Raw genomic sequence first — 26,274 nt, 5'->3', positions numbered from 1 at the left:
AACCAAAATTGGAAATTTAGACTTGGGAAAAACGAATCTAAGTTGAAAATGTTACTAGCTTTACCTGTGCACTCTCCGCCTTAAGGCTTTCAGCAGCAGATTCCCTTCGAGATTGCTCCTTGCTTTTTTCGGTTTCATCCTTTACACTTTCAGTTACGGACACTGGTCGGGACGCTTCCTTAGAAGCAAGTGGAACCTTGTCCACCTTTGGGCTTTCTGGTTTTACGCTTTCTGCGACAGACGACCGCCGGGAGGGTTCCTTGGACTTGTCAGCCTCGTCTCTAACACTCTCCGCGACGGACACCGGTCGTGAAACTTCCTTCGAGGCTGCTGTCCACTCCTCGTCCTTAGCACTTTCCGGTTTATCACTCTCGGCCACAGATTCGGCACGACTTTCTGGCCTTTCAGCTTCGTCTTTAGCGCTCTCTGCCACGGACTCTGGTCGCGATGCTTTCTGGGATGCCTGGGGAGATTGGTCACCCTTGCTGCTTTCCGCCTTAAAGCTTTCGACCAGGGACTCTCGCCGAGATGCTTCCTTGGACTTGTCGGCTTCATCTTTCACACTTTCCACAACGGACGCCGGTCTGGACGTTTCTTTAGATGCCAGCGGTGATTTTTCATCCTTATTACTTTCCGCCTTGGTCCTTTCAGCCTCATCTTGTATACTTTCTGCAACAGATGCTGGACGGGAAGCCTCTTTGGATGCCAATGGAGATTTTGCAACTGATTCGGGACGAGAAACCTCCTTCGACTGGGCAGCATCTTTCACGCTTTCTGCCACCGACATCCGTCGAGATGATGCCTCATCTTTTGTACTTTCCGCAACTGATTCCGGTCTAGACACTTCTTTTGAAGCCAACGAAAACTTATCGTCCTTTACACCTTCGGATGTTACACTTTCTTGGACAGATTCTCGTCGGGATGGTGCCTTGGATTTCTCAGATTCATCTTTCACGCTTTCCACCTTTGATTCAGGCCGAGATGGTTCCTTGGAGTCCTTGGCACTGTCTGGCTTAACGCTCTCAACCACCGACTCCTGACAGGAATCTGGCTTCTCAGATTCATCCTTAACGCTGTCATCTGGAGACTCTGGCCTAGAGATCTCCTTTGAGGCAATCGGAGATTTGCTATCCTTATCTGGTTTGCCAGTTTCCACAGCAGATTCGTGCTTGTCGGTGTCATCCCTACCGCTATCCGCCACAGATTCAGCCCGGGAGGCAATGGGTGACTGTCCAACCTTGCTTATTTCCGTTTTAATTAATTCAGCTACGGACTCCGGTCGTGATGGTTCTGCGGATTTGTCGACTTCCTCCTTCACACTTTCCGCAACCGATGCTGGACGCGATACATCTTTGGAGGCCTGAGCAGACTTTTCGTCCTTGGCACTCCCCGCCTTGACGCTTTCAGCCATGGATTCACTTTGGGATTCCTCCTTGGATTTATCTAGCTCGTCTTTGATGCTCCCCACCACTGATTCTGGCCTCGAAGTTTCTTTTGAGGCCAGGGGAGACTTTCCGTCCTTGGCACTCTCTGCCTTGATGCTTTCCGCGACTGACTCACGTCGGCTCTCGGGCCTTTCAGTTTCGTCCTTGACGCTCTCAATAACTGATCCGGGCCTTGATCCTTCCCTCGATGCAAGAGGGGACTTCGCTTCAGCTAACGATTCCCGATGGGATGCTTCCTTTGATTGTTCAGCTTCATCTTTAACACTTGCTGCCACAGACCCTGGCCGGGAGGCTTCTTTGGAGGCCTGAGCGGAGTTCTCTTCCTTTTTGCTCTCTCCACTGGCGCTTTCTGCAACAGAAGCCGGTCGGGATGGTTCAATAGACTTTTGAGCTTCATCTTTGAAGCTTTCTGCAACGGATTCGCGCCTGGAAGCGTCCTTTGATGCAAGTGGAGACTTTTCGTCCTTTACACTGTCTGGCTTGATGATTTCTGTAACGGATTCCGGCCTGGAAGCATCCTTTGATACATGTGGAGACTTTTCGTCCTTTACACTGTCTTGTTTAACGCTTTCCGCAACAGATTCCCGGCGGCTATCTAGGATCTCAGAAGACTTCTCATCTTTTATGCTCTCTCCCTTGACGCTTTCTGCAACTGATGCCGGGCGGGATGGTTCAATAGACTTTTCAGCTTCATCTTTAACGCTTCCTGCAACGGATTCTGGTCTGGACGCTTCCTTAGATGCAAGTGGGGACTGCTCGTCCTTTGCACTATCTGGCTTGACGCTTTCTGCAACGGATTCTGGCCTGGAAGCTTCCTTTGAAGCAAGTGGAGATTTTTCGTCCTTTACACTGTCTGGCTTGACGCTTTCTGCAACGGATTCTGGCCTGGAAGCTTCCTTTGAAGCAAGTGGAGACTTTTCGTCCTTTGCACTGTCTGGCTTGACACTTTCGACTATTGACTCCCGACGACTATCTACGATTTCAGAGGACCTCTCATCCTTTGTGCTTTCTCCCTTGACGCTTTGTGCAACAGATGCCGACCGGGATGGTTCAAAAGATTTTTCAGCTTCATCTTTGACGCTTTCTGCAACGGATCCCCGTTGAGATGGTTCCCTTGATTTTTCAGCTTCAGCTTTAACACTTTCAGCCACTGACTCTGGCCGGGAGACTTCTTTTGAGGCTTGAGCGGACTTCTCATCCTTTATGCTCTCTCCCTTGACACTTTCTGCAACGGATTCTGGCCTCGATGCCTCCTTTGATGCAAGTGGAGACTTCTCGTCCTTCTCACTGTCTGGCTTGACACTTTCGGCTACAGATTCCCGGCGGCTATCTACGACATCAGCGGTCTTCTCATCCCTTGCGATCTCTCCCTTGGCACTTTCTGCAACTGATGCCGGACGGGATGGTTCAGTGGACTTTTCAGCTTCATCTTTGACGCTTTCTGCAACGGACTCTGGCCTGGAAGCTTCCTTTGAGGCAAGTGGGGACTTTTCCTCCTTTGCACTGTCTGGCTTGAGGCTTTCGGCTACAGATTCCCGGCGGTTATCAACTTGCTCAGCTTGATCTTTAATGCTTTCAGCCACGGATTCCGGCCGGGACACTTCCTTGGATGCAAGGGGAGACTTTTCACCTTTTGCGCTTTCGGCCTTGACGCTTTCTGCTATTGATTCACGACGAGATGGCTCCTTTGACCTGTCTGCCTCGTCTTTAGTGCTTTCCACCACAGATTCTGGTCTGGAAACTTCCCTTGAGGCAGTCGTAGACTTTTCGTCCTCAGCACTTTCGGGTTTGACGCTTTCCGCAATAGATGCCCGATGGCTTTTTTGTTCTTTGGATTCATCTATGGCATCCCCGAGGGCGGATTCAGGCCTCGAGGCTTCCTTAGAGGCCGGCTTGGACTTTTCGTCCTTATGGCTCTCCGCCTTAGTGCTTTCGGCTACGGATTCCCTTCGGGATGGTTCCGTGGACTTGTCAGCTTCCGCCTTAACGCTCTCAGCCACTGAGCCTGGTCGGGAAACTTCTTTGGAGGCCTGTGCTGATTTTTCGTCCTTGGCGCTTCCCGATTCTCGTCGACTGTCTGGTTCCTTGCCTTCATCTTTGACGATCTCTGCAACGGATTGCGGCCGAGAAACTTCCTTGGATGCAAGGGGGGACTTCTCATATCTTGCACTATCAGGCTTTGTTCCTTCCGCCACCGAATCGGGACGGGACTTGTCGGCTTCTGGCTGATCAGCATCGTCCTTGGCACTTCCTGTTGCAGACTCCGGACGGGAGGCCTCCTTTGAGGCCAGTGACGACTTGTCTGCCCCAGCGCTCTTTGCGGCATCTTGCTTGGCCTGCACATCAACCTCTATGGCCTCCTCGATGGTGGCGGGACTCTCCATGGAGATGGTGTCCTCGCGCTCCTTGCTCTCTTTTGGGGCAACGGTGGTCGGTTCCGCCAGTTGGGCTGGCAGCTCATCTTCGGAGGTGATGTCGCTGGTCTCCTTCTCTTCAGGGGTGCTGGCTGACTTTTTGGCCTCCTTCTCGGTGATGATTCCTGGCTCTGCCTGCTGATCCGCCTCCTGTTCTTTCTCTTTCTCTTTCTCTTTCACTTGATCCTGTTGCTGTTCCTGGGTCTTTTGGTCATCGGTCTCCACAATCTGTTCGGTCTCGACCGTAACGACCTCTTTTGTCCTTCTCTCTATTACAGCCTCAGTCACAACGAGCTCATCCTCCTCAGCTGGCTCTTTAAGCTCTATTTTGGAGGGCTCTTCCTTTTCCAGTTCAGCTTTCGGTTCGACCTCTGCTTCCTTGGTCTCTTTTTCGTCGTCGGTCTCCTTTTCCTCCTTGGCAGACTCCTCTTTGTGTGAGATGCTTTTAGCACCGGCATCCTGGCTATCTTTCTCGTACAGACCCAGATCGGCTTCCTCATGGACCGGCAGATCGGCCACTTCGTCGGGCGTCTTGATGACATCACGCAGCAGGTTCTGCTGCGCCTCAAAGGTCATCTTCATGGGCAGTACCCGCTCTCCCGAGTCGTGCAGCTCTCCCAAAAGCTCGGCCTTGGCGTCTTTGGGACCATCCTTGGTGGTTGCCACCAATACGGCCGCGATTGCGGATGGAGCCGCTTTGGAGATAGCCTGCACGCTTGCCACAACGATGGCCTCAACTTCCTTGGTCTCCTCCTTCACATACTTCTCCTCGATGACCAGGTCCTCCTTGATCTGGTCCAGCGGGATGCGCTCGTCCTCGGGCAGTGTGGGCGCCGTGGTGGCCCCCGACTCAATGGTGGCCGAGAACTTCTCCTCGGGCAGGCTCTCCTGCAGATTGACGGGCAGGACGTCCACTGGTGCGCCGACTGGCTCGTCCTTTGTGTCCGACGTCTTCTTGCTCAGCTTCTCCTCGGGCGTGGGCGAAGAGAACTCCTCCTCAGCGGGCTTGGTGGCCAACTGCTCCTCGGTGTGCGACTTGGCAATGTCCTTCGCCGTGGCAATGATCTCCTGCACCTCTGCCTTGATCTCGCTTTGCTCCAGGTCCGCCTCCGCCTCCAATTCCACCTCCAACTCCGCCTCGTCCTGCCGGGCAGGACGAGCTTTGCGTTCGGCGGCTTCTACCTTGGCGATGGCCGCCTCGATCTCCTCCTCGGCGCTCTTCTTGCGCTTCTTCTCCGACTCCTGCGAGTCGCGCTGGTGCTTCTGGATCTCTTCCTCCTTGGTCATGCTGCTCTCCTGTTCGACGATCGAGTCCTCGGTGTACTGCTCCACCTCCTCCTTCTCGATTATCAGGTACTCCTCCTCCTCCTCGGGCTCATCCTCGCCATCGCCAGTGATTCCCTCGGCGGGCATTTCACGCAGCTCGGCCTTAATCTGCTGGTGCTGCTGACGCTTCATTTCGTCCCTACTGAACACCGCCTCGATCTCGCGCACCACCTCCTGCTCCTCCTTGAGGTCGTCCAGCTCGCGCTGCTTCTCGGCGTCGAGCTCTTGGGAGGCGGTCAGGTCCTGCAGCTTCTTGGCGGCCGTGGCCTCATCTGCCGAAGGCGTGGACACCAGGCTGGAGTCGGTGGTGCCGCCTTTGTCCAGGCGCGCCTTCTTCAGCTCCGCCGCAGCCGCCGCCTTTGGCTTGGCCTGCTTGACCGGACTGCCGGGTGCTGGTGCTCGCTTCGAGGGCGACACACCGCGCGGCCTTCGTGAGATGGGCTTCCTCTGGGTGGCCGTCGATTGTGTGGCCGTCTTTGCCTCCGCCTGCTGTTGGGCGACTCGTTTCTCACTGGCGGCTGTGCTGGTAGTGACCTGCCTCCTGGAGGCCGTGCTGGTGGCCTGCACCCTGGCCGCCTGCTGCTTGGACTCCAGCACCTTGCGGTTGTTGGCCTCCTTGGCGCTCTTGGCGGGGGTGCTGCTCGGACTGGACTTGGTGGCCGGGCGGCTCAGCACCTTGGGCTTGACATCGCGCGGTGCCCGGGCGGCCGGCGTGGCCGTCGGCGAGCTCTTCTTCTCGTCCCGCTTGGCCAGCTTGCGATCCATGGACTTGGGCGGCTTGGTGTCGATGCGGGAGCGCACCACGGGCTTCACCTCCGCGCGTGGCTTCTCCGCCTTTGACGACTTGGACGACCCCTTGCCCGCTTGCTTTCCGGCCGGCATCGTGGCATCGGCAGGGGTTGCATCGGGCGCATCCTTTCCAGAGACTGCAGGTGCTGTCGCCTGTTGGGACTTCATGATCAGCACTTCCACCTTCTTCTCCTCCCCGGCATCCTTGTTGTCCTGCTCCTGCTCGGCTTCGTGCTCGGGTTCCGTGTCAGCCTCGGGCTCCTGCTCCGTGGGAGCTCCTTCGTCCCCAGTGTCAGCGGGTTCGGGTTCGGGTTCCTGCTCTACGTCCGTGTCGATGGAATCGGCCTTGGTGCGGACTATGGATGCAGCGGCCTCCTTGGCCGCCTCCTTTGCCTTGTTGTCCTGCTGCTGCTGCGGATGCGGATGCTGGACGGCTATGGCAGCACTGGCCACGGGGCCGAACTTTGAGGACTTGTAGCTGGCGCTGGGCGGAGCGGGCGTGGCCTCAATGGCAGACTTCAGGCTTTTGCGCGTTCCGGCCACCGTTTGGATGGCGGGGGCAATGGACTTGGCTGTGCAGGTCGAGTGCTTCATGAACTCCAGGTGTTTGAGCTTCTCGAGGCCTTCCTGGATCTTGAAGTCGGGCGTGCTGCCCGGGAAGAGGATGCGGGTGATGGTGTCGTCCGGGTTGGCCGGCTGCCACACGAGCAGCGCGCAAATGGACACCAGGTTCTGCAGTGGGAAGTTGAAGTCGCGCGACTCCCGGGCGGCGAAGAGCCTTTGGTCGCCGGCGTGCCACTTCTGCAGGAAGTCCTTCACTTCCTTGGAGTCGCGTGCCGGGCTGATCACATACATGTCAAGGGTGCCGTGGCCTACCTTGTGGTAGAGGTTCACCGGCTCCTGGTTGCGGTAACAGCCCTGCGGCTTCAGGTCCAGTGCCTTCAGGTCGCTTACGATCCCGTGTCCGCGCTCGAACAGATCGATCAGCAGCGGGTCGCGATCCTTGTCGCCGTCGGGGCTGGGCAGCCCCTTGCGGTCAGGTACGTTGCCGAAGAAGTGGCCGATCTGGGGGTAGACGTGGGAGTCCCGCTTGCGCGACACCACCGCCCCCAGGCCCTGCACGTTGCTGTTGTTGAGGCGCGTCATCAGGACCGCGTCCAGTCGGTCCAGGTGCCGAGCAAAGTCCCAAAAGCAAGCCTTCCGATTAAAACCGCCATCAACTGTTCAGTTAAAAAGGTGAGTTTGAGTAAAAAGGTAATATATTAACATATATGTACTATACGTACCCAGCATGTTGAAGCCGTTGATCCCGAAAAGCGCGGCGTCACCCTGGCCGCCGGGAAATACGTATAGCGTGGGATGCGTGAAGCGGATGTTGCCCACAACGTCCGAGGTCTCGAGCAGCTCCCTCAGCGAGGTCGGCATCACCATGGGCGCCAAGTAATCTGTGAAAAAAGGCAATCGATAAATGCCATGTCATATTTCCGTAGGTCAGGTGATAAAAAATATCAAAAAATTTAAACAGAGGCTTTCAGCAAAATTAACAAGAAATTGACTGAAACTTCTATAAGGGTATACAAATGTACAAGCATACAAAATTTGTAGTTTCGGATCATGCTGGGTATTTGGTCAGGTGCGTACAGTCTTACCTAAAAACCCGTTGATACTCTCGCTGCTCGTGTCCAGGACGTCCACAGGATTGATCCGGATCCGGCACTGGCGCGCAAAGGCCTTTTCGGGGAGAGTGTGCCACAGACCCGCGTCCGCGCAGTGGATGTTCATGGTGATGGTGTCCGCGTAAGCGCGGATTACCCTTTGTACGTCGTGCTCCTGAAGGGCCTCAGAGAAGTCCGCCACAGAGAAGGTTCCGTCCTGCAATGAAATCGCATATGAGGGTCACATAAGGAGCAAGAAAAGGGGGCAAGTAGAGGACAACAAGACCTGCAGTATCCAGGAACCATTGCCACTGAAGGTGTAGCCGGCATGAATGATGTGCCGGTGGCGGGTAAAGCTGCTAAGCAGGTTGCGCATACACTGGATAAGCGTGTTGTACTGCGGGTGGATGAGCACCTCCGTCACTAGATTCTCGCTGGCATATTGGATGAGTCGTTCGCCTGCATTAAAAGGGTTAAACAATGTTGTTTTAATACGTTTTGCTTTGCCTCAGTTAAGCATCAAGCAGCAAAAGCTTGTTATAGACGGTACAGCTGCACGTGCAGAATGGTGTATAGTGGTTTTTTATATTTCGAGCAGTATACAGGAGGCATTAAAACCCAAAGCAGCGACAACAGCATATGAAATGTTTTTCTAAAAAAAAAAATGCAAATTTCAATTTGATATTAACAGGGCAACAAACATGTATTATCTTTACCATTGAAATTAATACTAAAAAGGGCAATTTTTCGCTTATCAAGACCAGATCTATATAGCATTTCTTCAAAATTAGTATCATTTCTTATCAATTTTTTTTATGTGTCCCACAGCAGTAGATTTATATCGGAAATGGAGTTGGCGGGATTAGGGTAAGCGATTCCACTCTTTTGTGGGCTGACCTCCTTCCGTCAGGCCAGTCAAAGCGTCTGGGACCCGCAATCCCTCACCTAACGAATAAACGGGTAAACGGGCGGTCAGAGGTGCTGCCAGAGATGCCAGGCACGGACCCGGACTCGAGCACGCGCGGCGCATCAAGTGGATTTCGATTGTCAAGAGTTGGCTTCATTGTCTCAACTACTGCTGTTGCTGTCACACTCACTGCAGCCCCTCGAGGCCCAGTTGGCATGGCTAGAAATTATTTAATGAATCTTTAATTTTAATGCTTTAATGAAGCCCTTAGCCTCAGTTTTGTGTTCAGGTTGTGGCGACCTTGCCGGCGACCTTGGCTCCCCTCCACTCACCCCGCCTAACCACAATGATGACGATGATGATGATGATGATAATGCAGATAGGGCGATGATGAGGCTTTTTCGGTCGCCCTCGTCCGAAATGGTTTTATGCGAATGCGTACGTACGTAAATTATTTACGCATTTTCCGCCCTAAATAGTCGTTGACAAGCCAACTGCATGGAGGACGAGTGGGTGCACCACCACCTCCAATTCTAGGGGCAGTGGTCAAATGTGCTCACGTACGCGTAAAAAATACAAGACAAGAGCATCGGTGGGGTGGTGGGGTGTTTGTCATCGTGTTCGTGGATGGCTTGGCTTGGATTGGCTTGTATGGCTTCGTCCTGCTGTTGGCCCTGCGGCCATGTGTATCCCTTGTGTTTTTTATAAATGATAATCTCGAAGACCCAACCCGACCTGCGTATGTTTTCCTACGGCTTATATTTATCGCACGGAGCACAAAACAACGAACGCAGTGAGAAATACATATATAGGCGAGTATATACTATATATGCGACTCCCGGCACTCCGTGCGTATACGCAATTTGGTAAATTTAGGTCGACTATTGCCCCAAGAGCCGACTACAACTTTTCTGCTTCTTCCCACTGTCTCTTGCTTAGGGTATAATCGTAAAAATGTTTAGTTTATAACAAAGCCATAGACGTCGCGCCTTGGGAAAAAGAAACTGTAAGGCGACATTAGCATCTTGTCGCTGCCAAGTAGCCTACACGTCAAGGCAGTCCCTGATGGGGAAAACATTAGATTGGAATGGAATATGGACTCAAATGCAATAGGTTTCAACTGAAAAAGGTCTTCAAGCTTACTGTCATTTTTCTAGGAATTTCCTTTTGCGTTCTAGGCACTGCATGTGCACTGTATTCTAAGTATACACCAATTGAACCCGCCTTCAAGTGGGGCACCGATCGATCAACCTAAACTATATTGGTGGAAAATTATGAACAACGTTCGTCTTCCGGATTTGATTTTCCTTGTAATTTAAAACTGAATCGTCCTTAATGGAAACAATACCCTTGCCAGTAAATTGTAGCAGCACTCGCCTTCCAGTTTCGTATGTCCAGTGGCAGATGGCGTTTGAAAAGTTAAGCTTGCCACCGCAGATTTGGTTTTCAGGGGGTGAGGTGTTCACTTGAAGCGTCGCCAAAGTTGGCCAAGCCGCACACCCACAAAAAACGAAAAGTTGCTGCAAAGTGCTTAAAGCCAAGCCGCCGGGCAGGCTCCGTTCCCCACTTAACAAATAATAGCGAACGGAAGCAGGAGAGTACCCAGTCGGGCTTAAATTACGAGCCAGGGAATAGCAGGCCAGGATTCTGTCCGCACCTCGTGCCAAACTGGCCAACATGGCGGCAGATTAAGCGTTAATAACTGCACCCGTGGCCAGAGTTACCAACTTTTTTTCTCGAAACAAAAGGCGAAATGGGGAAAAAAAATTTGCATAACAACAGCAGCTGGAAACTTTGTATGTTTTATGATTTCGTTTTTTTCTGATCTTTTTGTTTGGCTGCAATATAATTACAGTTACAGGCGGAGACGGTCAGTCCTTCTTGAGCTTTTCCACCCACTTTTACCCACCGCCATGAACCTTACTCTTCAACGCAGTTGGAAAAAGTTTACTGTCAAACCAGCGCGCACGTGTTAAATAAAGTTTTCAATGACCTCTAGCGCCCTTTTTATTTCGAGCTTCGCCGAAAAACAAGAAAGTCTTCCAAATGAAATGATTAGGCAACTCATTGAGTTTAAATTTAAGACTGCTAATAGCCTCAGTGACTAGTTTCTAAATAATTAACAACAATTAAATTTAGTTTTTTGTATCGCTAATCCAAATCGTAAATTTGAGCACCCTCGTTAATATATACTTGTTTCCCAGTCCCATGTTTATTCCTCACTGCAACTAATTATGGTTTTTTGGAAGAGTCAGAGAGTGTGACAAATGTGCACTGATGGTCCCGAGTGGATGGTCAGTGGATGGCCAGGCCATTCTGTCCTGTCAGGTTATCCCCCTTAGCTGATAAATTATGTATACTAACACTGTGCATATTCACGTAGCTGTTAATTTCCCACGGCTCATCTTGGAGTTCGCCACAAACCCGAGCTGAGCTCCTGATTGCCCAAACGCCTTTATTGGCTGCGCTTATCCCGGCCTGTCAGCATGGCCATATTTATAAACTTCCAGTGCACTAATCCCTGGGAATTATGATGATAGTTTAATTAGCGGTTTCAGTTGCATTGCAAAAAAAGTTGGGTGAGTGTACACGTGCCAGACAGTCATATCAATGGCAGCCAGCCAGGAGGGAAGCCACCGGCACTGGCATCATTAATCAGGGCATTTAATATGCCTGAATTTTCTCTGGTTACGTAAATGTGGATGGACTTGGGGCAATCGGGGCAATCGGAACACTCGGGTTTCGGGACGGCGAGGAGATATATGCTCCTGTTGAACAAAGCCAATAACATGTTATTAAAGTCAGGCGGCCATGTCTTCTCATTTTTCCTTTCAGCCATATTCGAAAGGATGCGGCGCGAAGAGTCTCCGCAAATGACAGACGTCAGTTTGGCCCCCTCGCTGATATTAATTGATGCCCTGTCAACATGTTACCCGCATTCCGGGCGCTGGAAGGCAGGCGCAGACACTCCTTTATCTACGCCAGCCATGGACGCTGCTTCTCGCACTGCATCATTATAGTTTTTTTTGCTTATCGCTGCTGGACCAGTTTTCCCACCTCACATTCCACTTTCCCTTTCTCCCATATGCAAATCTTGTGAAAAACCAACAAGAACGAACGCTATAGTCAACTGACTGGACTATTAAATACCCCTTACATAGCTTATAAGTTTCATAATAAATAAATATACCCCCAGAAAATAATCACTACAAAAAGCATCATTGTAAATATCCAAGAAGTAATGATTTTGCTAATGATTTGATTTGAATACATTTTGGGTGTCTCGATCGATATGACCGAAATTAACACGCCAAATAATTAGTCTAATTAACTTGCGCTGCGTAGGCGTATCTAGAATCTAAATGTTAAAAATTTGGGAGCTTTAATAGTTTTATCTCGACGTTTATACGGACGGACAGACTAAGAGATAGACGGAATTGGGAATTGATCCTGATATATATTCTTCTACCACTAACATATATTATATTTCAACGAACAATATACCCTTTTACTCTACGAGTACGGGGTATACAAATTGAATGTTTGTGTGTCAGTCTGTCAGTCTAGAAGTCTGCCTTTGCTATTTGCCTAACTGCCGTCTCTTTCGGCCGCCATATAGCCGTCTTGTTCTCCGACTGAATTATGCATGAGCCGCCACTCACACGGCCATTGTCAATGCGGCCTTGTAGGCACGCCTGTATGCGTGACTCCCACTCACTTTCCAACTCATTCCCCTCATATATCCTTATTTTCGAATAACTGTGTGTAGGCTCTGCTCGAACGGACTTTATCTTTCTATCAATTTTGCATACGTTTTATCTCGAGAATTTGTATGGCTTTTGAGGTTAGGTTGGGTCGAGATACGGCTTTGGCGTCCTATTGTGCCACGCCCCCTCATCAGCCCATCTTTTCATTGCTTATGTGGAATTCAGCTTAGGTACGATAAGAATGTGTCTAAATCCCCACATAATCCTAAAAGCGGGTTTAACAAGAGGTACGTATGCGAGAGACATGGGGAATAGTAGGTTCGAAGGGAGATAAGGTTTGGCGAGTGTACATTCAAAATAATGGGCAAATTTCAGGCCCCGAAAATTCAAAAACACTTTAACGAGAAGGAAAGTGGAATGACGAGTATCGACTAAGTTGATAAATAGTTAAAATAGCAAGCAACGAGTGACCAGAACACGGTAAGAGCACGAGGAGAATATATGAAATTATATTCGATTTCTGCAATACTTGTGCGTCTGGGAAAACACTAATGTAAATAAGAGAACAAAGAGTCTTATTCCTTCTTGCATCCTGTTCGCAAAAAATACCGTTTTTTTTTTCTAACCGAGAAGGACTTTGTTACTTTGAGGAGTCGTGGGGTCGTTTTCTTGATGGGATGGGCTTTCAAAGCTGGCGAACTTTGAGCGTCCCACAAGGAAAGTTAAATAAACTGCATCAAGTTCAGTTTTGGGGCTAGGCAAAGAGAAGGAAGGTGCTGATGAGGTTGAGGGTCAGTGTCAGCTTCAGCTTCAGGCCAACTTTGGGCATAACTTTGTGAGGAGAGAGTAGTTGGGTGTTCATGAATTATGCGAATGCTAACAAATGTCTGTCAGTGGAGAAAACCGTTCCTTGGCAAGTTTGAGAAGTCCATCTGCTCCAAAAGCAGCCAGGCATTCAGGTGGACACCGCCATTCCCCTATAAAAGGGTCGTCGGGAAACTGAAAATTTTGGGCGAGCACAACGCGCCCGGCGAAGCGAGTGTATTCTGTGCATTCTCAATCGCGCCTCAAGTGCGCCTACCTACCACCTGCCCGCGCTCCTCCGACGCACTGGTTATGCTTATGGCTGTTGCACCATCATTATTGGGCTTTGGACCGCTTTGTGGCAGTGCCACTTGAGAATTTTGTTTGAGTAGTTTCGAGTGGGGTGGGAACAAGTGGATGGAACGCAAACAAAATGCGATGGCGAATGCAAATGCAAATGGAAAATGAAAAATGAGAAATCCGCTGGCGTTGCCAACTTTTTCTCATCCGGACAATGGCTGAATAGAGGGCATTGAGCGCAGGTGTTGCACTTAGCATGTCCTTCAAGGACAACGCCTCGGCATCAGCGTCAAACAAGAGGCCTGCTAAGAATAAGAACGCGCCTTATCGCTGCCAGGACATGGCCGTCTCAAGCGTACTATAGTTAAAATGAAAAAAGATTTCATACGCTGGAGTCTTGAGAAATCAAAAGTATGTGTACTAATTATTTGGGAAACTAATAAATCGGAGTAAGTTGTACATATGAGAAACTTGTCAATTCCATTTTGCGCTGTTAACAAATGCCCTATAAAACGCTGAACATTTTCTTTTGAAGCGTATTTTCAAGGAATATAAATACTTTAAATATGTTTCGACACTGACAGAACCTATAAGGCGAATTCAAGACTGCAAGATTTTTCGGAAATGACGATGCTTAACAAGACTAGGAGGATGGAAGCACATCCCAATCATCTCCAGAGTAAGTCAACGAAATGGGTAAATAGAGCAGCGAGGCTCGCGGATGCGGAACTTGGTTTATGCAGCGGCAGCCACTTGAGTGCGTTTCAACAGCGTTTAATACTAATCCGCAAAGACAACAGTGCCGTCAGCAGCCTTATTGTTGCTCCTGTCGATGGCAATGGCAATGGCGATGACGATGATGATGATGATGATTTTGCTGTTGTTGCACTTGGGCAAATGAAAATGCAGCCTCTCGTTTAGCAGCTTTTGGGCTCGGATTTATCACAAAAGCCAAAACAAACAAAGAAGTCGAACAACAAAGCATGAAAGCGTTGAGCTTTCGGCTTGTGCCTTCAATTGTTGTTCATCTGAGCCCTCCTCTCTCTAACTGTTGTGAACGGACAATTGTCATAATAATTCGTTGGAATAACTTTTGTAGTTTGCCACAGCTCATTTGTTGCATGGATTCGATGATCTCTAAATAGCACAGCGATTGCCAAACCGGTTTTGCTAATTGAAGTTGCCTTGCAAAATATACAGCTGCAAGGACAGGATCTCGACTTACCGTGACGAGCCTCCTCGCCCTCGGGCGCATGCTGTGTAATTGTATTGAGCTCCTCTTCCAAGTCGACGTGACAATCGGAAACGTCCCAGGAGAGGAAACCTGCAAGGAAACAAAGTAAAATGGCATTAGAAAAAGAGGTCAAGAGTTAATAATTAAAAGTCAATCAAACCGTAAATTAGATCACCAAGTTACTGTAGCTTTCATCAATACCCTTGACTGTGTTACTGTAAGTATATAATTCCAATGAGGAAACTGATTGAATCGAAATGATTGTAGAGATCATTCTGTTTATCTTGGGACCATTTATCACTCTACACATTAGTGCTGTGTAATTATGTGCAATGTCCGCTGTTTTGATAAATTGTCAGCGCGGGGGTCAAAAAAAAAAAAGAACGGGGACGGGGATTGGCCGAGGTCGCATTACGCATACGCCCCGAATGACTGGACTAGACGCACCCCGAACGCCTTTTGATATTTGTTTGGCCTGCTGTTGTGGCTGTGTATTATGTCATTTAGCAAACAAATTAAGTCAGCAGTCCGACTTTCGACGCACGGCACACAGCTCTCAGGAGGGCGTGGCCCGGCCCCTGACCCCTCCATCATGCTCAAGTCAGCTTTTCAAATTTTTCACATTTTCGCCTGGCCTTTCGTTCCGTGCTCCTGTTCGTGGGCTAAATTTCATTAATGCGTATGCAACGCGGCATGAAAAGCTCAACGGGCACAACCAGGGGTAGGTGTGTGCCGTTGTGTTTATCGAATTATTTTTGGGGCACTTTGAAGCTCAGGCTTAAAGCCCTATGTGACAGGTTGAAGAGTCTGGTGTCTGGATGTCTGGGAGATCTGACAGATTGTAAAGTATCCCTAAGTCCTTGAATATTTAATGAACATGAAGACACTGACATCGTTGTGGGGAAACGATATTCAAACGATGCCTTAATGAGTGCTTAACTTCCTCGTCAGATGCAAATTAAGTGCTTTTCGGCGGCAATGCTGCTGTCATGCAACATCATTTAATGGAAGATGGTTTCAGATCATCGGCCAGGTGGAAAAGGGAAGGCACTGGCTCGAGCCTAACCCAGAAAAATATAACAATATTACCCTTCCGACCGCCGCCTGTCACCGCTCACTGCGGCAATTTGCACAAATGGCTGGCAACAGCAACAAAAGCGGCTAAAAAAGTGAACTCGAGCCATAAAAACGTAAAGTCTTAACACTTTTTCAACCAGCGCGCACACACGCACACACACTCCCATACACACAATAAGGTCAGATTCAGTCAGGATCAGGACATTGTGTGGGTAAACAAAAAGAAAAGCGAAGAATAAAGCGTAGGCAGCAGGAGGCACCGAGAAAAAGGGGCAGACGGCAGTCAAAAGCGCCTACAGCGATTGCACAAAAATAATGAGGAAGCGCCCAGGATATGCGACGCCAGCATATATATAGTATACACATATATATGGAAGGAATATATGCGATAGGATCCTTCTCTCATGCTCGTTTGAGCAATCATCGAGCGAATGAAGCCACTTGGAGCGGAGAAGAAACAGCGGAAACGCTACAGAACCTCCCACGCTTATTTAGTATTTATGCGTTAATATCTGTGTATGAGACTTCAACTGGCCCATTTCAAGGACCACACTCGACACGACGCTTATTTATTTATATTTACCATTTGGTTTAACCCTCAAACCTTCCCTTGAAATAAGCTTTCTTTCCGACGAACCAGTTTATTCAAGGATAGTAATTACAGTTACTTAAGGGTGACCTGCTTTAAAATACAAATTTAATTATTTTGTCACCACTATGAATTTGGAGGATAATTAGTCACATCATAACAAGTAAAGTAAAGTAAAAAAGGTAACTTATTTCTTTACCTTAAGAACATTAAATGACACTTTTATGTATGGACAAAACCCACAATTATGTAAAACAAAAATAAAATCTGCATTTTTTAATTGTTATGGAATAATAGTATGCAAAACAGACAAATAATGTTGGAGGAAAATTAAGTTTATATTGTTTTATTGTAAATTTTTGTTCAATCTCAACGAAATTTGTAAGAACATTTCACCATTTAAAATAAGTTTTCAAAACCTGTTGTTCAATTTGGGATGTGTGCCAGTTTAGGTACTGCATATCTGATTATTTCGAGATTAAGTTACGGCCTTTGCTATTTGGAGGACCTATGTGGTATCCCTTACCAATCTCATATTTTCCGCATCCCCACACACAGACGATGTCGCAGGATTCGATACAGCCGAGGGCCCTGTGATTCCGATTCCGATTCCCTCACCCATTAGCCAGTGCACTCGCTGCGATTGAGCGCCCGACAGCCAGGTAATCGAATGCAGACGTGACAGACAGACAGACAGACATCTGTTTCCTGTGTCCTACGTCCCCCGTCTGCCCATCTCAACATCCTCTGAAGCCCCGCCACCTGAATGTTCCTGTTCGTGACGCCGCTTCCGCTTGCCATGGATGATTACTGATAGGCGCCTTGACTACGACTACTGCCTATTCCCACTGCCGCTTGCTGCTTGCCCCTCTTGTTTGCAGCAAATAGTTGCATAATTCTGGGCGCCCCTCTCTAAAAGCCACTCTGTATTGCATGGGCGGCGAGGGAAGGAAGGGCAGAGAGTAGTGTTGATTTTGATGTAGCTAAAAAGCCACTTGACGTCGTTCGTTCGCTCGCTGTTGCCGAGCCCTTGAAGCCAGTAAAGCAGCATAGCGCGTTGAAAAAGTTTGCATAGCCAAATGAATGCTCTTCTTCGCCAGCCAGAAAAAGAGGGGCAGAAAGTGCAACTGTTCGAGGGGCGCAACTGACGAAAAGAGGCTAAAATGTTTGGAAATGCATAATATAAACACATTAAAAAGAAATTAAGCACTTGCACCCATTAATTGCGTATTGAATGAAGTGGATGGCGAGGAAAAACAAGCTCGAGATGAAGATGAACCTCAAGGCGAAGGGCGTACTTAAATGGGCAGGAGAAGGAGGGACTACAGCTGAAGGACATACCAGAGTTGGGTGAAAAGTAGAAAACAGAGAGACAATAACAATTAAAACGAATCGAAAGCAAAGTAAACGAGGCGCAGAAAATAACTGACTTCACGGCTCGGATGGGAGTTCTTTGTTGTGACAGCCCTGTAGATGGCCAGGCCAACAGACGAGGAAAAGGAGGGCCAAAAGGAGGGTCGACAGTGAAAACAATGCTGCGCCTGATTGCCCCGAGCAGATAAGACGAGCCTGATGAGCCGAGACACACGGACACGGACGCGGACAAAAACATCGAACATTGGACACGATGCGAACGCAGCGATATGTATACTGCGATAAGAATTGTAATTAATTAAAACAGGGCAAAGGCGAGACGGAGAACGAGGGAAAGGGAAAGGGAAAGGGAAAAATAAGCCGATTTAAAAAAAAAGGAGGTCGGTAAAACGCCATCAGAAGGACTGATCCTTTAAGGTATAACACTTCCTCTCACACGTACAGAGCTCTTAAATACATAGGCGTACCAAAAAGCTTAAAAATTGGTAACACAGTTGAGGATAAATCACTAACACCATAAAGTAGCATCAAGTATCCGGTTTTATTTCTCATTTACAGTAAGAACTACATCCTAATTGTATTTATATTTCTCAGAAAATAAAGAGCTAACAATAATCCATGATTAACGGATTTAGCAATAGAAATTCAGAAATAGAAATTCATTAAAACAGGACAGAGGCGAGACGCTGGACGAATACAAATGTCGAGGACGATAAAACGCCATCAGAAGGACTGGCCACTTCCTATTTAGTAGCGTATGTGTACCAAAAAGGTTTTGTAAATAGTTGGTAACATAGTTGGGGATACATTACTAACAACATGATGTATATCTTGATCAGCATTACATATTCAGTTGTATAACTCATTAACAGCATGTAAGTACTACAAAAGAATAATATTAGAAGAAAATTAAGGACTCACAATAATATTTGATCAACAGATTTATCTGATGTTAGAAGGCCTATTTATTCTGCAATATGCCCCCAGCCTTGCCTGCTTCCTACGTTGTATGCATTGAGAATTGCGTCATGTCGGCACATGCGTCATTATCTAAGGTTCCCATACCATAGTCCTCTACTTCCCAGACACCATCGCCTTCACTGCTGAGTCATGTCTAACTTTGGTCACTCCAACCAACCCCCTGTCCTGTGCTGCCATACATGATGAATGCTCAATATATTTTCAAGTGTTGTTCCCCTAATGGCTAATCAATGTTTATAGGTTTTCCACTACGCTACAAAACAGCGGACAACACAAACCGGGATTTTGTGTGTGCAGGCCAAACCAAACGAAGCCAAATGATTGGACACTGTTTTTGGCAAGAGACGAAATAGGCCAGAAGCCCCAAATATGAAATACAAATGCGAAAATTTGTTGGGCGACTGGTGAGGCGGGAAAAACTAACAAATTTTCGACGAGCATGAGGCTCTTTACCATACTGAGTATATACCATATAAATATTGCAGTAGCTCACAAAGACCCCAAGAAAGTACCAATATGTGTATATATGCCGGTGATGCACAATGAGGTGGAGGAAGTGCGAGCGAGTCTCGCATAATTTATGTCACTTTGTCGATTTACCCAATACACGACCAGCACTATGAAATAAAGAGAGGAAAGGAGATTTTTGCAGAGCCGAAGAACTCTTTTCACATTTTATAGCCCTGCATAAATTGCTCATAAATGTTTCCCTGCCACGTGCGATTGCAGCATTGGGGGATTGGCGGTTCTGGGCTGTAACCTGCCACCTACCACCAACCCGAAAATAAATCCGAAAATTCTATTATCTCCACATGCGGGCGATGGCTCTTCTACAGAAATTTCATTCTTCGAAATTCACCTTCCGCCCGCTGCGGTCCAGGGTCATTCAATTCCGAGCCCAGTTTTCCGCTGTGGGCGACTTTTTGACTGCTTCTGACAGAAATCCAACAAATTCGAGAAGGCTAGCAAACTCGACCAGGCGAGAGTTCCATACTCTTCCAGTTACCAAATGAAATTGGTTGGATGGCATCATTAACGGAAATCATTGGAGTTTCAAGCAAGTATCTATACGGCAATATATAGATACTTGGTTTTCTTTTCAGCTCCAGTAATTTTCCTAATTACAACCAAAGGAGAATATATTGAAGGTCGATAAATAAAAACCAACAAATAAGTTTTACCTTTGTCATGCTATAACCTAACTATAATGCTTCCTGAAATGGTACAAAAATTGGAGGGAAGGGCAAAACTCTGAGTAGTTCACAGTTCGCATTGCGATCCGATTGTGGGATTCATTCTCGCTCCGGAGAATTTCTGAACACCAGGCTTCCTGTTCGCCATAAATCACAACACTTTGCATACAGAGGCGGAATGGTATGGAATGGAATGGCCAGGGCGCAATCCCTTCACTCCATATCGCAGCATATCTCCTGCCACATGTCACGCCTGCCGCCATCCACCGCCTCTTTCCCTATATATAGTAGCAGCCTGGGTCACCTCAGTTTGTTTATATTTCTTCGATTTTACTGCCAGCAGAGGGAGTGAGCAAATAGAAACGAAAAAAAAAACGAAAAAGGAAACATTTCTGACTTGAGCCAGTCACAATGACTGCACATGAGTTTTCTCCATTAAAAGCAGAAAAAACTACAATTTTTCCCTGCTACTGCAGTTTTTCCCGCGATTAACTAAAAATAAATTTGCATTTTTCCGCAGGCCGTGCAAATGAACAATTTTTGCGTATGACAACAGACGGGAATCAACGCGACCCGCGCAGCCCTCGAGATTCAAGTTTACTAAAGATGGCTAAAAATAATTCACCCTGCAGATAAGCTCGAGGTCTTGCATATATGCATCTGCTTTGTTTGCTTTGAAGTCTCAAAAAGCAAGAGATATTTAAATATTATTTTATACATACAGCTTTGATCAGCAGAACTATGAGGGTAAGTACCAGAGTACTAGAAACCCCAATGAAGTCGGATATTAATATGCATTTTCATTCCCATGCAGAGAGTATTTTAATTTCAAAAGTAACAAGTAATTGCTGAGTTTGCGGTAAGAAAAAATGCATTTGAAACAAAACGCATTACAATTTGAATTAGTTTAAGTGAGTTTATGGTGTGGGAAGTATGAGTCCCAAATTCCTTGTAACAGTACGATGCCATGTATTATAATACCTACCCTGCTCTACTTTAATTCAATTTGCATTTGCAACTTTTGCAATTGCCCTTTGGAAACGGAACGTAAACAGCTATTGATAATTGCTGTGCACACCCGGGGGTGTGCGTGTGCACTTGGCTGCCACGCCCACTAGAAGAATGGGGGCAGCCCCCACTGAGGGGGCAGTTGTTTGCGCTTTCCGGTCCTTATTGTTTGTTACTAATTGCATAATTGCAAATATCTCCCGACAAGCAACATGGCAACAGCAGATTGTGTGTTTGCTGCCCGGCTTATCCTTTAATACCATCAAAAACTAAATAATGAATGGGCGGGATTTACTATCGACTGATAATTTCAGATATTGATTGCGGATTGAACGTCACTCGAACATTTTCGTTCTTGCGGAAACTCAAAGGAACATGTACTCTATATTCATAACGCAAAACACAAAAACCAGTCCCTTTTATTTGAACAACTTGTAAATTGAAACAAGAAAAGAAGCAAGCCTAAAAGTGCATGCTTCTTAAAATATTTTGAAGTTTTATCGTTTTTCCAACATATATTTTTTTATTATTGAAAATGTATTTTTAAAATTGTAAAAAACATGTGTGTATACGTTAAAATATAAATAAGTTATGTCGACTTTTATATTATTTTATTGTTCATTCTATAAGAGCTATATGATATAATCCTCCGATTTGTTATAAAATTAAAAACCAATTAAAAAAAGTCTTTTGGAAAGATGGATGAAAATAGAGACTGGTTTTCGTTGTTGGCAATTTTTGCCTGAAGCTATAAGCTCTGCTAGGGTTTAAAAACTGTTTCCCTAATGGTAACTGATATCGTAAATGAATGCCAGCCTACTCCAACTTAGGCCAAAGGTGACTTGCACTTCGAATGGAAGCAGTCTGTAATCAAATATTTGCATCGACCCCACTTCTAGCACGGCTTAAAGACACGTTCATCGCATAAAAGATGAGGTTGCACGTTGAGTTATAGGTATTCGTTCCTTGCATCCATTCATCCCACAAACAAACCCTTCCTCAGCTGTTTCCGCATCCGGTTGAGGTGCACAATGGGCTACAGAGTGTGCATCGGAGATATGTAATATGTGCACATTTGTATGCCTTTTATGTGCTGTTCAGCTCGGCCATTATGGATTTCCAATTTCTTGGCTGACTACTCTGCAAAACGGCAAATGTCAAGGGGGTGCCGCAAGGGTCGTCATATCTCCCCCCGTACAATGGACAACCTAAGTCCTGAGTCTTATCTGCCACGCCCACACCTGATCACACCGAGCGGCATACAAAGTTAGAAGCGTTAGCCATGAGGGCAATAAAAACTATTTGAAACGCCTTTTTGAGTCTGGGGTGATGCCAGATTGAATTGAAATGAATTTGTATTGAATGCACGGCGATAGAATGGGCGCAGTACCAGAACCAAGGGAGAAACGCTAATGCGGGCACGAAAAGGTAAAAAGGTAAAAAGTCAGCCAAGGGAACAGCAAGGCAGGCCAGAAGGCGCCTCAAATGCAATTTGTCAACGATTTTTCGCAATTTTCCCAGGCAAGGCTGGATTGGATTGGATCCACACACACACACACACACACACATCTTGACGTGCAAAAGGGGTAAAAGGGGCTGAGTTTGGAAGGAAAATACGGAGCGAACACTCTTGTCGTGCTCAACATTTCATCATTCATTGGCAGACGGGAAATTGAAAATTTCATGAATTCTCTCCAGATATTGACATCTCTGTTCCCCATTCGTACTGCCCTGCCCTTCCTATACTGAAAGAATGTGCATTCTAAGAAAGCATTCTTAATTTAAAAAAACAAAAAAATTGTCTTGTTTTAATTTTAAAGTAAAAAAACGCCTTGGTTTTAGTCTGGTACATTCATTCATTAAAACGGTAAATCTTTTCATCATCTTCATCTTAGCATCCTGCCCCAAAAACATGCACAACTTTGGCCGCAAAAACTTTAATTGACATTTAGTGAAAATGAAAATGCATTTTTCAAGTCAATCTCAACTTTGCCACGCTCAATTAATGCGCAAGCCAATCAATAAGCCAGCTGCCAAGAGGGTGGCAATTTAAAGTGGATTGAGTTTCTCGGTTCGGCAAAAGACCCATAAATAAATAAAATATAACTTTGCACAAGGCCAGCGTAAAAAAAAACAGCGGTGGGCTAAAAAAAAAAGCGGGGGCGTATATAAAGTACGAATAAATCAGATTGTGGGGCAGCAAACTAAGCTAAATTGCCGCTATCCAAGCCACCACAACTTAAAGAAAGGTGTGCAGGAAAACCATTTTTATATCGATGCAACGAGGCTAGACAATGGGAAAAAAGTGGTAGCAAGAGCAAAGGAATTTCCCTGTTCTTTCCAGAGGCAATGCCCTACTCAGAAATGCAAAGGTAACTGGAGAGTGCTGATATACCAGATATTACAGGAAATTGCCATTCAAAATCTGATCCACTAATGGCCGAGCTCATTAAAGAGTTTCGAGAACCGATTCAAAGTCAGGGTCCCTTGTTCCTTGTCCCCGAACATCCGAACATCTGAACATGTGACTGTGGGATGTAAGTGTCACCAGCTGCACTTGGCAAGCGACCAACAAATCACTTGATGGGGAGAATTGCGGACGTACGATGATGATGATGCGGAGGAGGATGCTGAGAATGATGCAAGAAGCTTTTTAATTTCGCAAATGCGCCAAACGAAAATTGCACCAGTCACAGCATGAAAATGGCCAGCCGAACGAACCACTTCCGACCCAACCACCTCGCCACCCATTTTTAGGCTGTCCCACGAACACGGGCAGCAGCTGCTATAAAATTACGAAATATATGTATGAGCATAAAAAAAGCCAACGAATCAAAATTGCAATATTATGCGGAGGCAACTGGCAAAAATGTATCTGCCAAATACTTGTTATTATGCAAAGCGAATTTATGGCGTCTGATTGAAATCCAATACATTATACACACATTTCTCGTCTCCAGCTCCAGCTGCAACTTTAACTTCAATTTCAATTTCTAACCGTGCCTACTTGACAGGCAAAGTTCGCCGGCCGCAGATGGAAATTTATGAGAACAGTGTCAGCTGGCAATTAATTACGCTTCACGTAAGTCCAAGGACAGCCAGTAACACAAAGATATTTAGATAGATACTTGGTGCTCCAGAAGGTGGCATCCATGTTGACTTTTATAATTGAGGCGTGTCGTGAGTTATGGCTGCCACCTGCGCAAGAAGCGAGTAATTACGGTCCGGCCTGAGCCTAGATTAATTCCGGAAGCCTTAAGAGCGAAAGAAGTGGTACACCCAAAAAAAAATTGTCATAGAAACTGAACTATTGTCACATGAATTTTAAACTATTGGGTATAAAACACTTATCGATAAGATGAGTATTAAATTAATACCACGAAAGAACAAAAATAAAACTTATGTGGCTTAGAAAATAAGACCCTAGGCAACAGATTTAGACTTTTCGGTATAGAAATGAAACTAAGAAGTATATGGGTTATATTATATTTGTATATTAAATCTTATTATTCGGATAATAAAAGTTGATACAAAAAATAAAATATATATTTAATATATTTTATTAACATCAACAGACTTTATCAAACATTGCTAGCTCTATGGTATGCACAATATTAGTGGAAAATCGACAAAAACACATATGCATAAAACTTAATATAAAGTCGATTTATACAGTTCTCAGTCGCCATATCCGCAGGCTACTTGGCTCAATAAAAAACAAATAAATCCAAATCAATCAAAAACTCAAATAAAAATCGCCTGGATTACGGCTCCGAATGAGATTAGCAGAAAGTCTGCAGGGACTATATAGCCGGGAACTGAAGTTAAGGGGAGTGAATCACGTAGTGCTTCTGTTTGACCGACTTCTGTTGGACTTTCGGAATTTTGGTAGAGTTTCGGAGCAAACATTTGCATACAACCCTCCGCAGAAAATGGAATATTCAAAATGGCGGCACATTAATTTGTGCCAAGCTCAGCAGGAGCGGAAAATGAATAGTGGAGGTGGAGGGCTGGGCTGGCAGCAGGATTGCCAATTAATTTTCATGGTTTTCACGTTCTCGACTCTGAGATTGAGTGAGTGTGAGCGTGAGCGTGAGTGTGAATGTTGGTGGGTGTAAAGATGTGCAAAAGTTGGCAGTTTTGCAGCAGAACCATCCGAATTTCCCATGCGCTTTTTCTGTTGCCTTGCCTAAGTAAGCTTGCGGGTCGTAAAACCATTTGGAAGCTATGAGGACGACGTTAATCAAAATGAAAGGCTTTAGTTACGTGAGTGTGTACACACGAATTTCCCCCTGCTTATTTGCTAGTCCTGCGTCTTGTTCGTGTGCCAATTGCATTAGCCGAATTGTATTTCACTTTAAATGTAACGAGATAAGCAATTTTTATGGCTGACCATGGCAGGGAGCGGCCCAGTCCGACCCGTTTTGCAGTCCAACTTTTCGCTCTCCATTTGCAGTTGTAAGCAAAATGCCTGTCAATCGGGTGTGTGGTACATTTCTGTATTTCAGATGCCCCGAAACCATGTGTGCACAAGCAGCCGGAGTGGATTAGACCAGGAAATCGTGTGTTCTACCCAGTGGACAACTGACAGTCCATCACATGGCTGCAAGCACTTGCACTGATAAAAAAAATGGAATATCAAAAATAAGTATCTGTCTATTGAATTCAAAATGTAATACTTCATGCTTAAGTTACAAATAAAATCATAATATTAAATTCAATGCATAATGAATTTTAAGAGCTAATATGAATGGTTTTAAATGCATTAATTTCTTTTTTTTTTTTTTTATTTAATTCTTCAAAAAATAAAAACTTCAATTCAATGACATACAACTTTTTTATTCCATAAGTGAACTATGAAAATGAATCCCAAAACGCCCTATTCTGTCATTCTATCGATTTTTTAAAAATACTTTAGAGGGTATCTCCCCGTGCCATTATAGTTCACCTTTCTGAAGCTTACCTTTGGCAAAAAACGCCAGGAAACTTCATACCCACACACAAGGCTGAAGTTACTTAAGTTTACAGCACACAAACACACACTGCGCACTGGAAAAGGGATCGAGGGGGTTTTCGGAACACTATTTCTTTATAGCATTGCCAAGACACTTAGAAAATTCATGATATTGCCGGTCGGAAATGGGTTTTATTTTCTTCCCTCTAGTTGGCCAAAACTTTAAGCCAAAAAGTGGTTTGGGATCAGATGCGGCATTGATAGGTGGATTGTGGGGTGGTGGTGCAGAGCTACATGGGCGTCACTTTCCACCCACTAGACTTTCATCCCCCCAACATTTCGAGTTCATGAATTTCGAATGGAACATTTCAATTTGTGGTCAAGTGGGCTGCGGCTGGGGAATGGGCCATTAACAAGCAGTTAGCAACTAATTAGCACACGTCCCAGCCAAATCCTTTCACGAACTCTTTTTGGACCAAAGGTCAGCGCAATCAGTGTTCGCCTGGGTGAGGAAATA

The 26,274-nt window shown here is 46.3% G+C and overlaps 1 protein-coding gene across 4 annotated transcripts in view; it reads right to left on the bottom strand.

The window, feature by feature from the left end:
• LOC108135884 (microtubule-associated protein futsch) overlaps positions 1-26,274 on the bottom strand; it is a 48,809-nt gene that overhangs the window by 11,984 nt on the left and 10,551 nt on the right. For all 4 annotated transcript variants that reach the window (XM_041707118.1, XM_041707119.1, XM_041707117.1 and 1 more), the window contains 5 exons: positions 14,573-14,671; positions 7,916-8,088; positions 7,624-7,846; positions 7,261-7,419; positions 65-7,194 (listed from right to left, as the gene is read on the bottom strand). In XM_041707118.1, the coding sequence (XP_041563052.1) occupies positions 65-7,194; positions 7,261-7,419; positions 7,624-7,846; positions 7,916-8,088; positions 14,573-14,671 (7,784 nt within the window). The remainder of the gene's footprint in view (positions 1-64; positions 7,195-7,260; positions 7,420-7,623; positions 7,847-7,915; positions 8,089-14,572; positions 14,672-26,274) is intronic.

The sequence above is a fragment of the Drosophila elegans genome, unplaced genomic scaffold (genome assembly GCF_018152505.1).
Source record: "Drosophila elegans isolate 14027-0461.03 unplaced genomic scaffold, ASM1815250v1 contig_149, whole genome shotgun sequence".
NCBI classification, from domain to species: domain Eukaryota; kingdom Metazoa; phylum Arthropoda; class Insecta; order Diptera; family Drosophilidae; genus Drosophila; species Drosophila elegans.
This window is presented reverse-complemented; position numbering and strand designations above follow the sequence as displayed.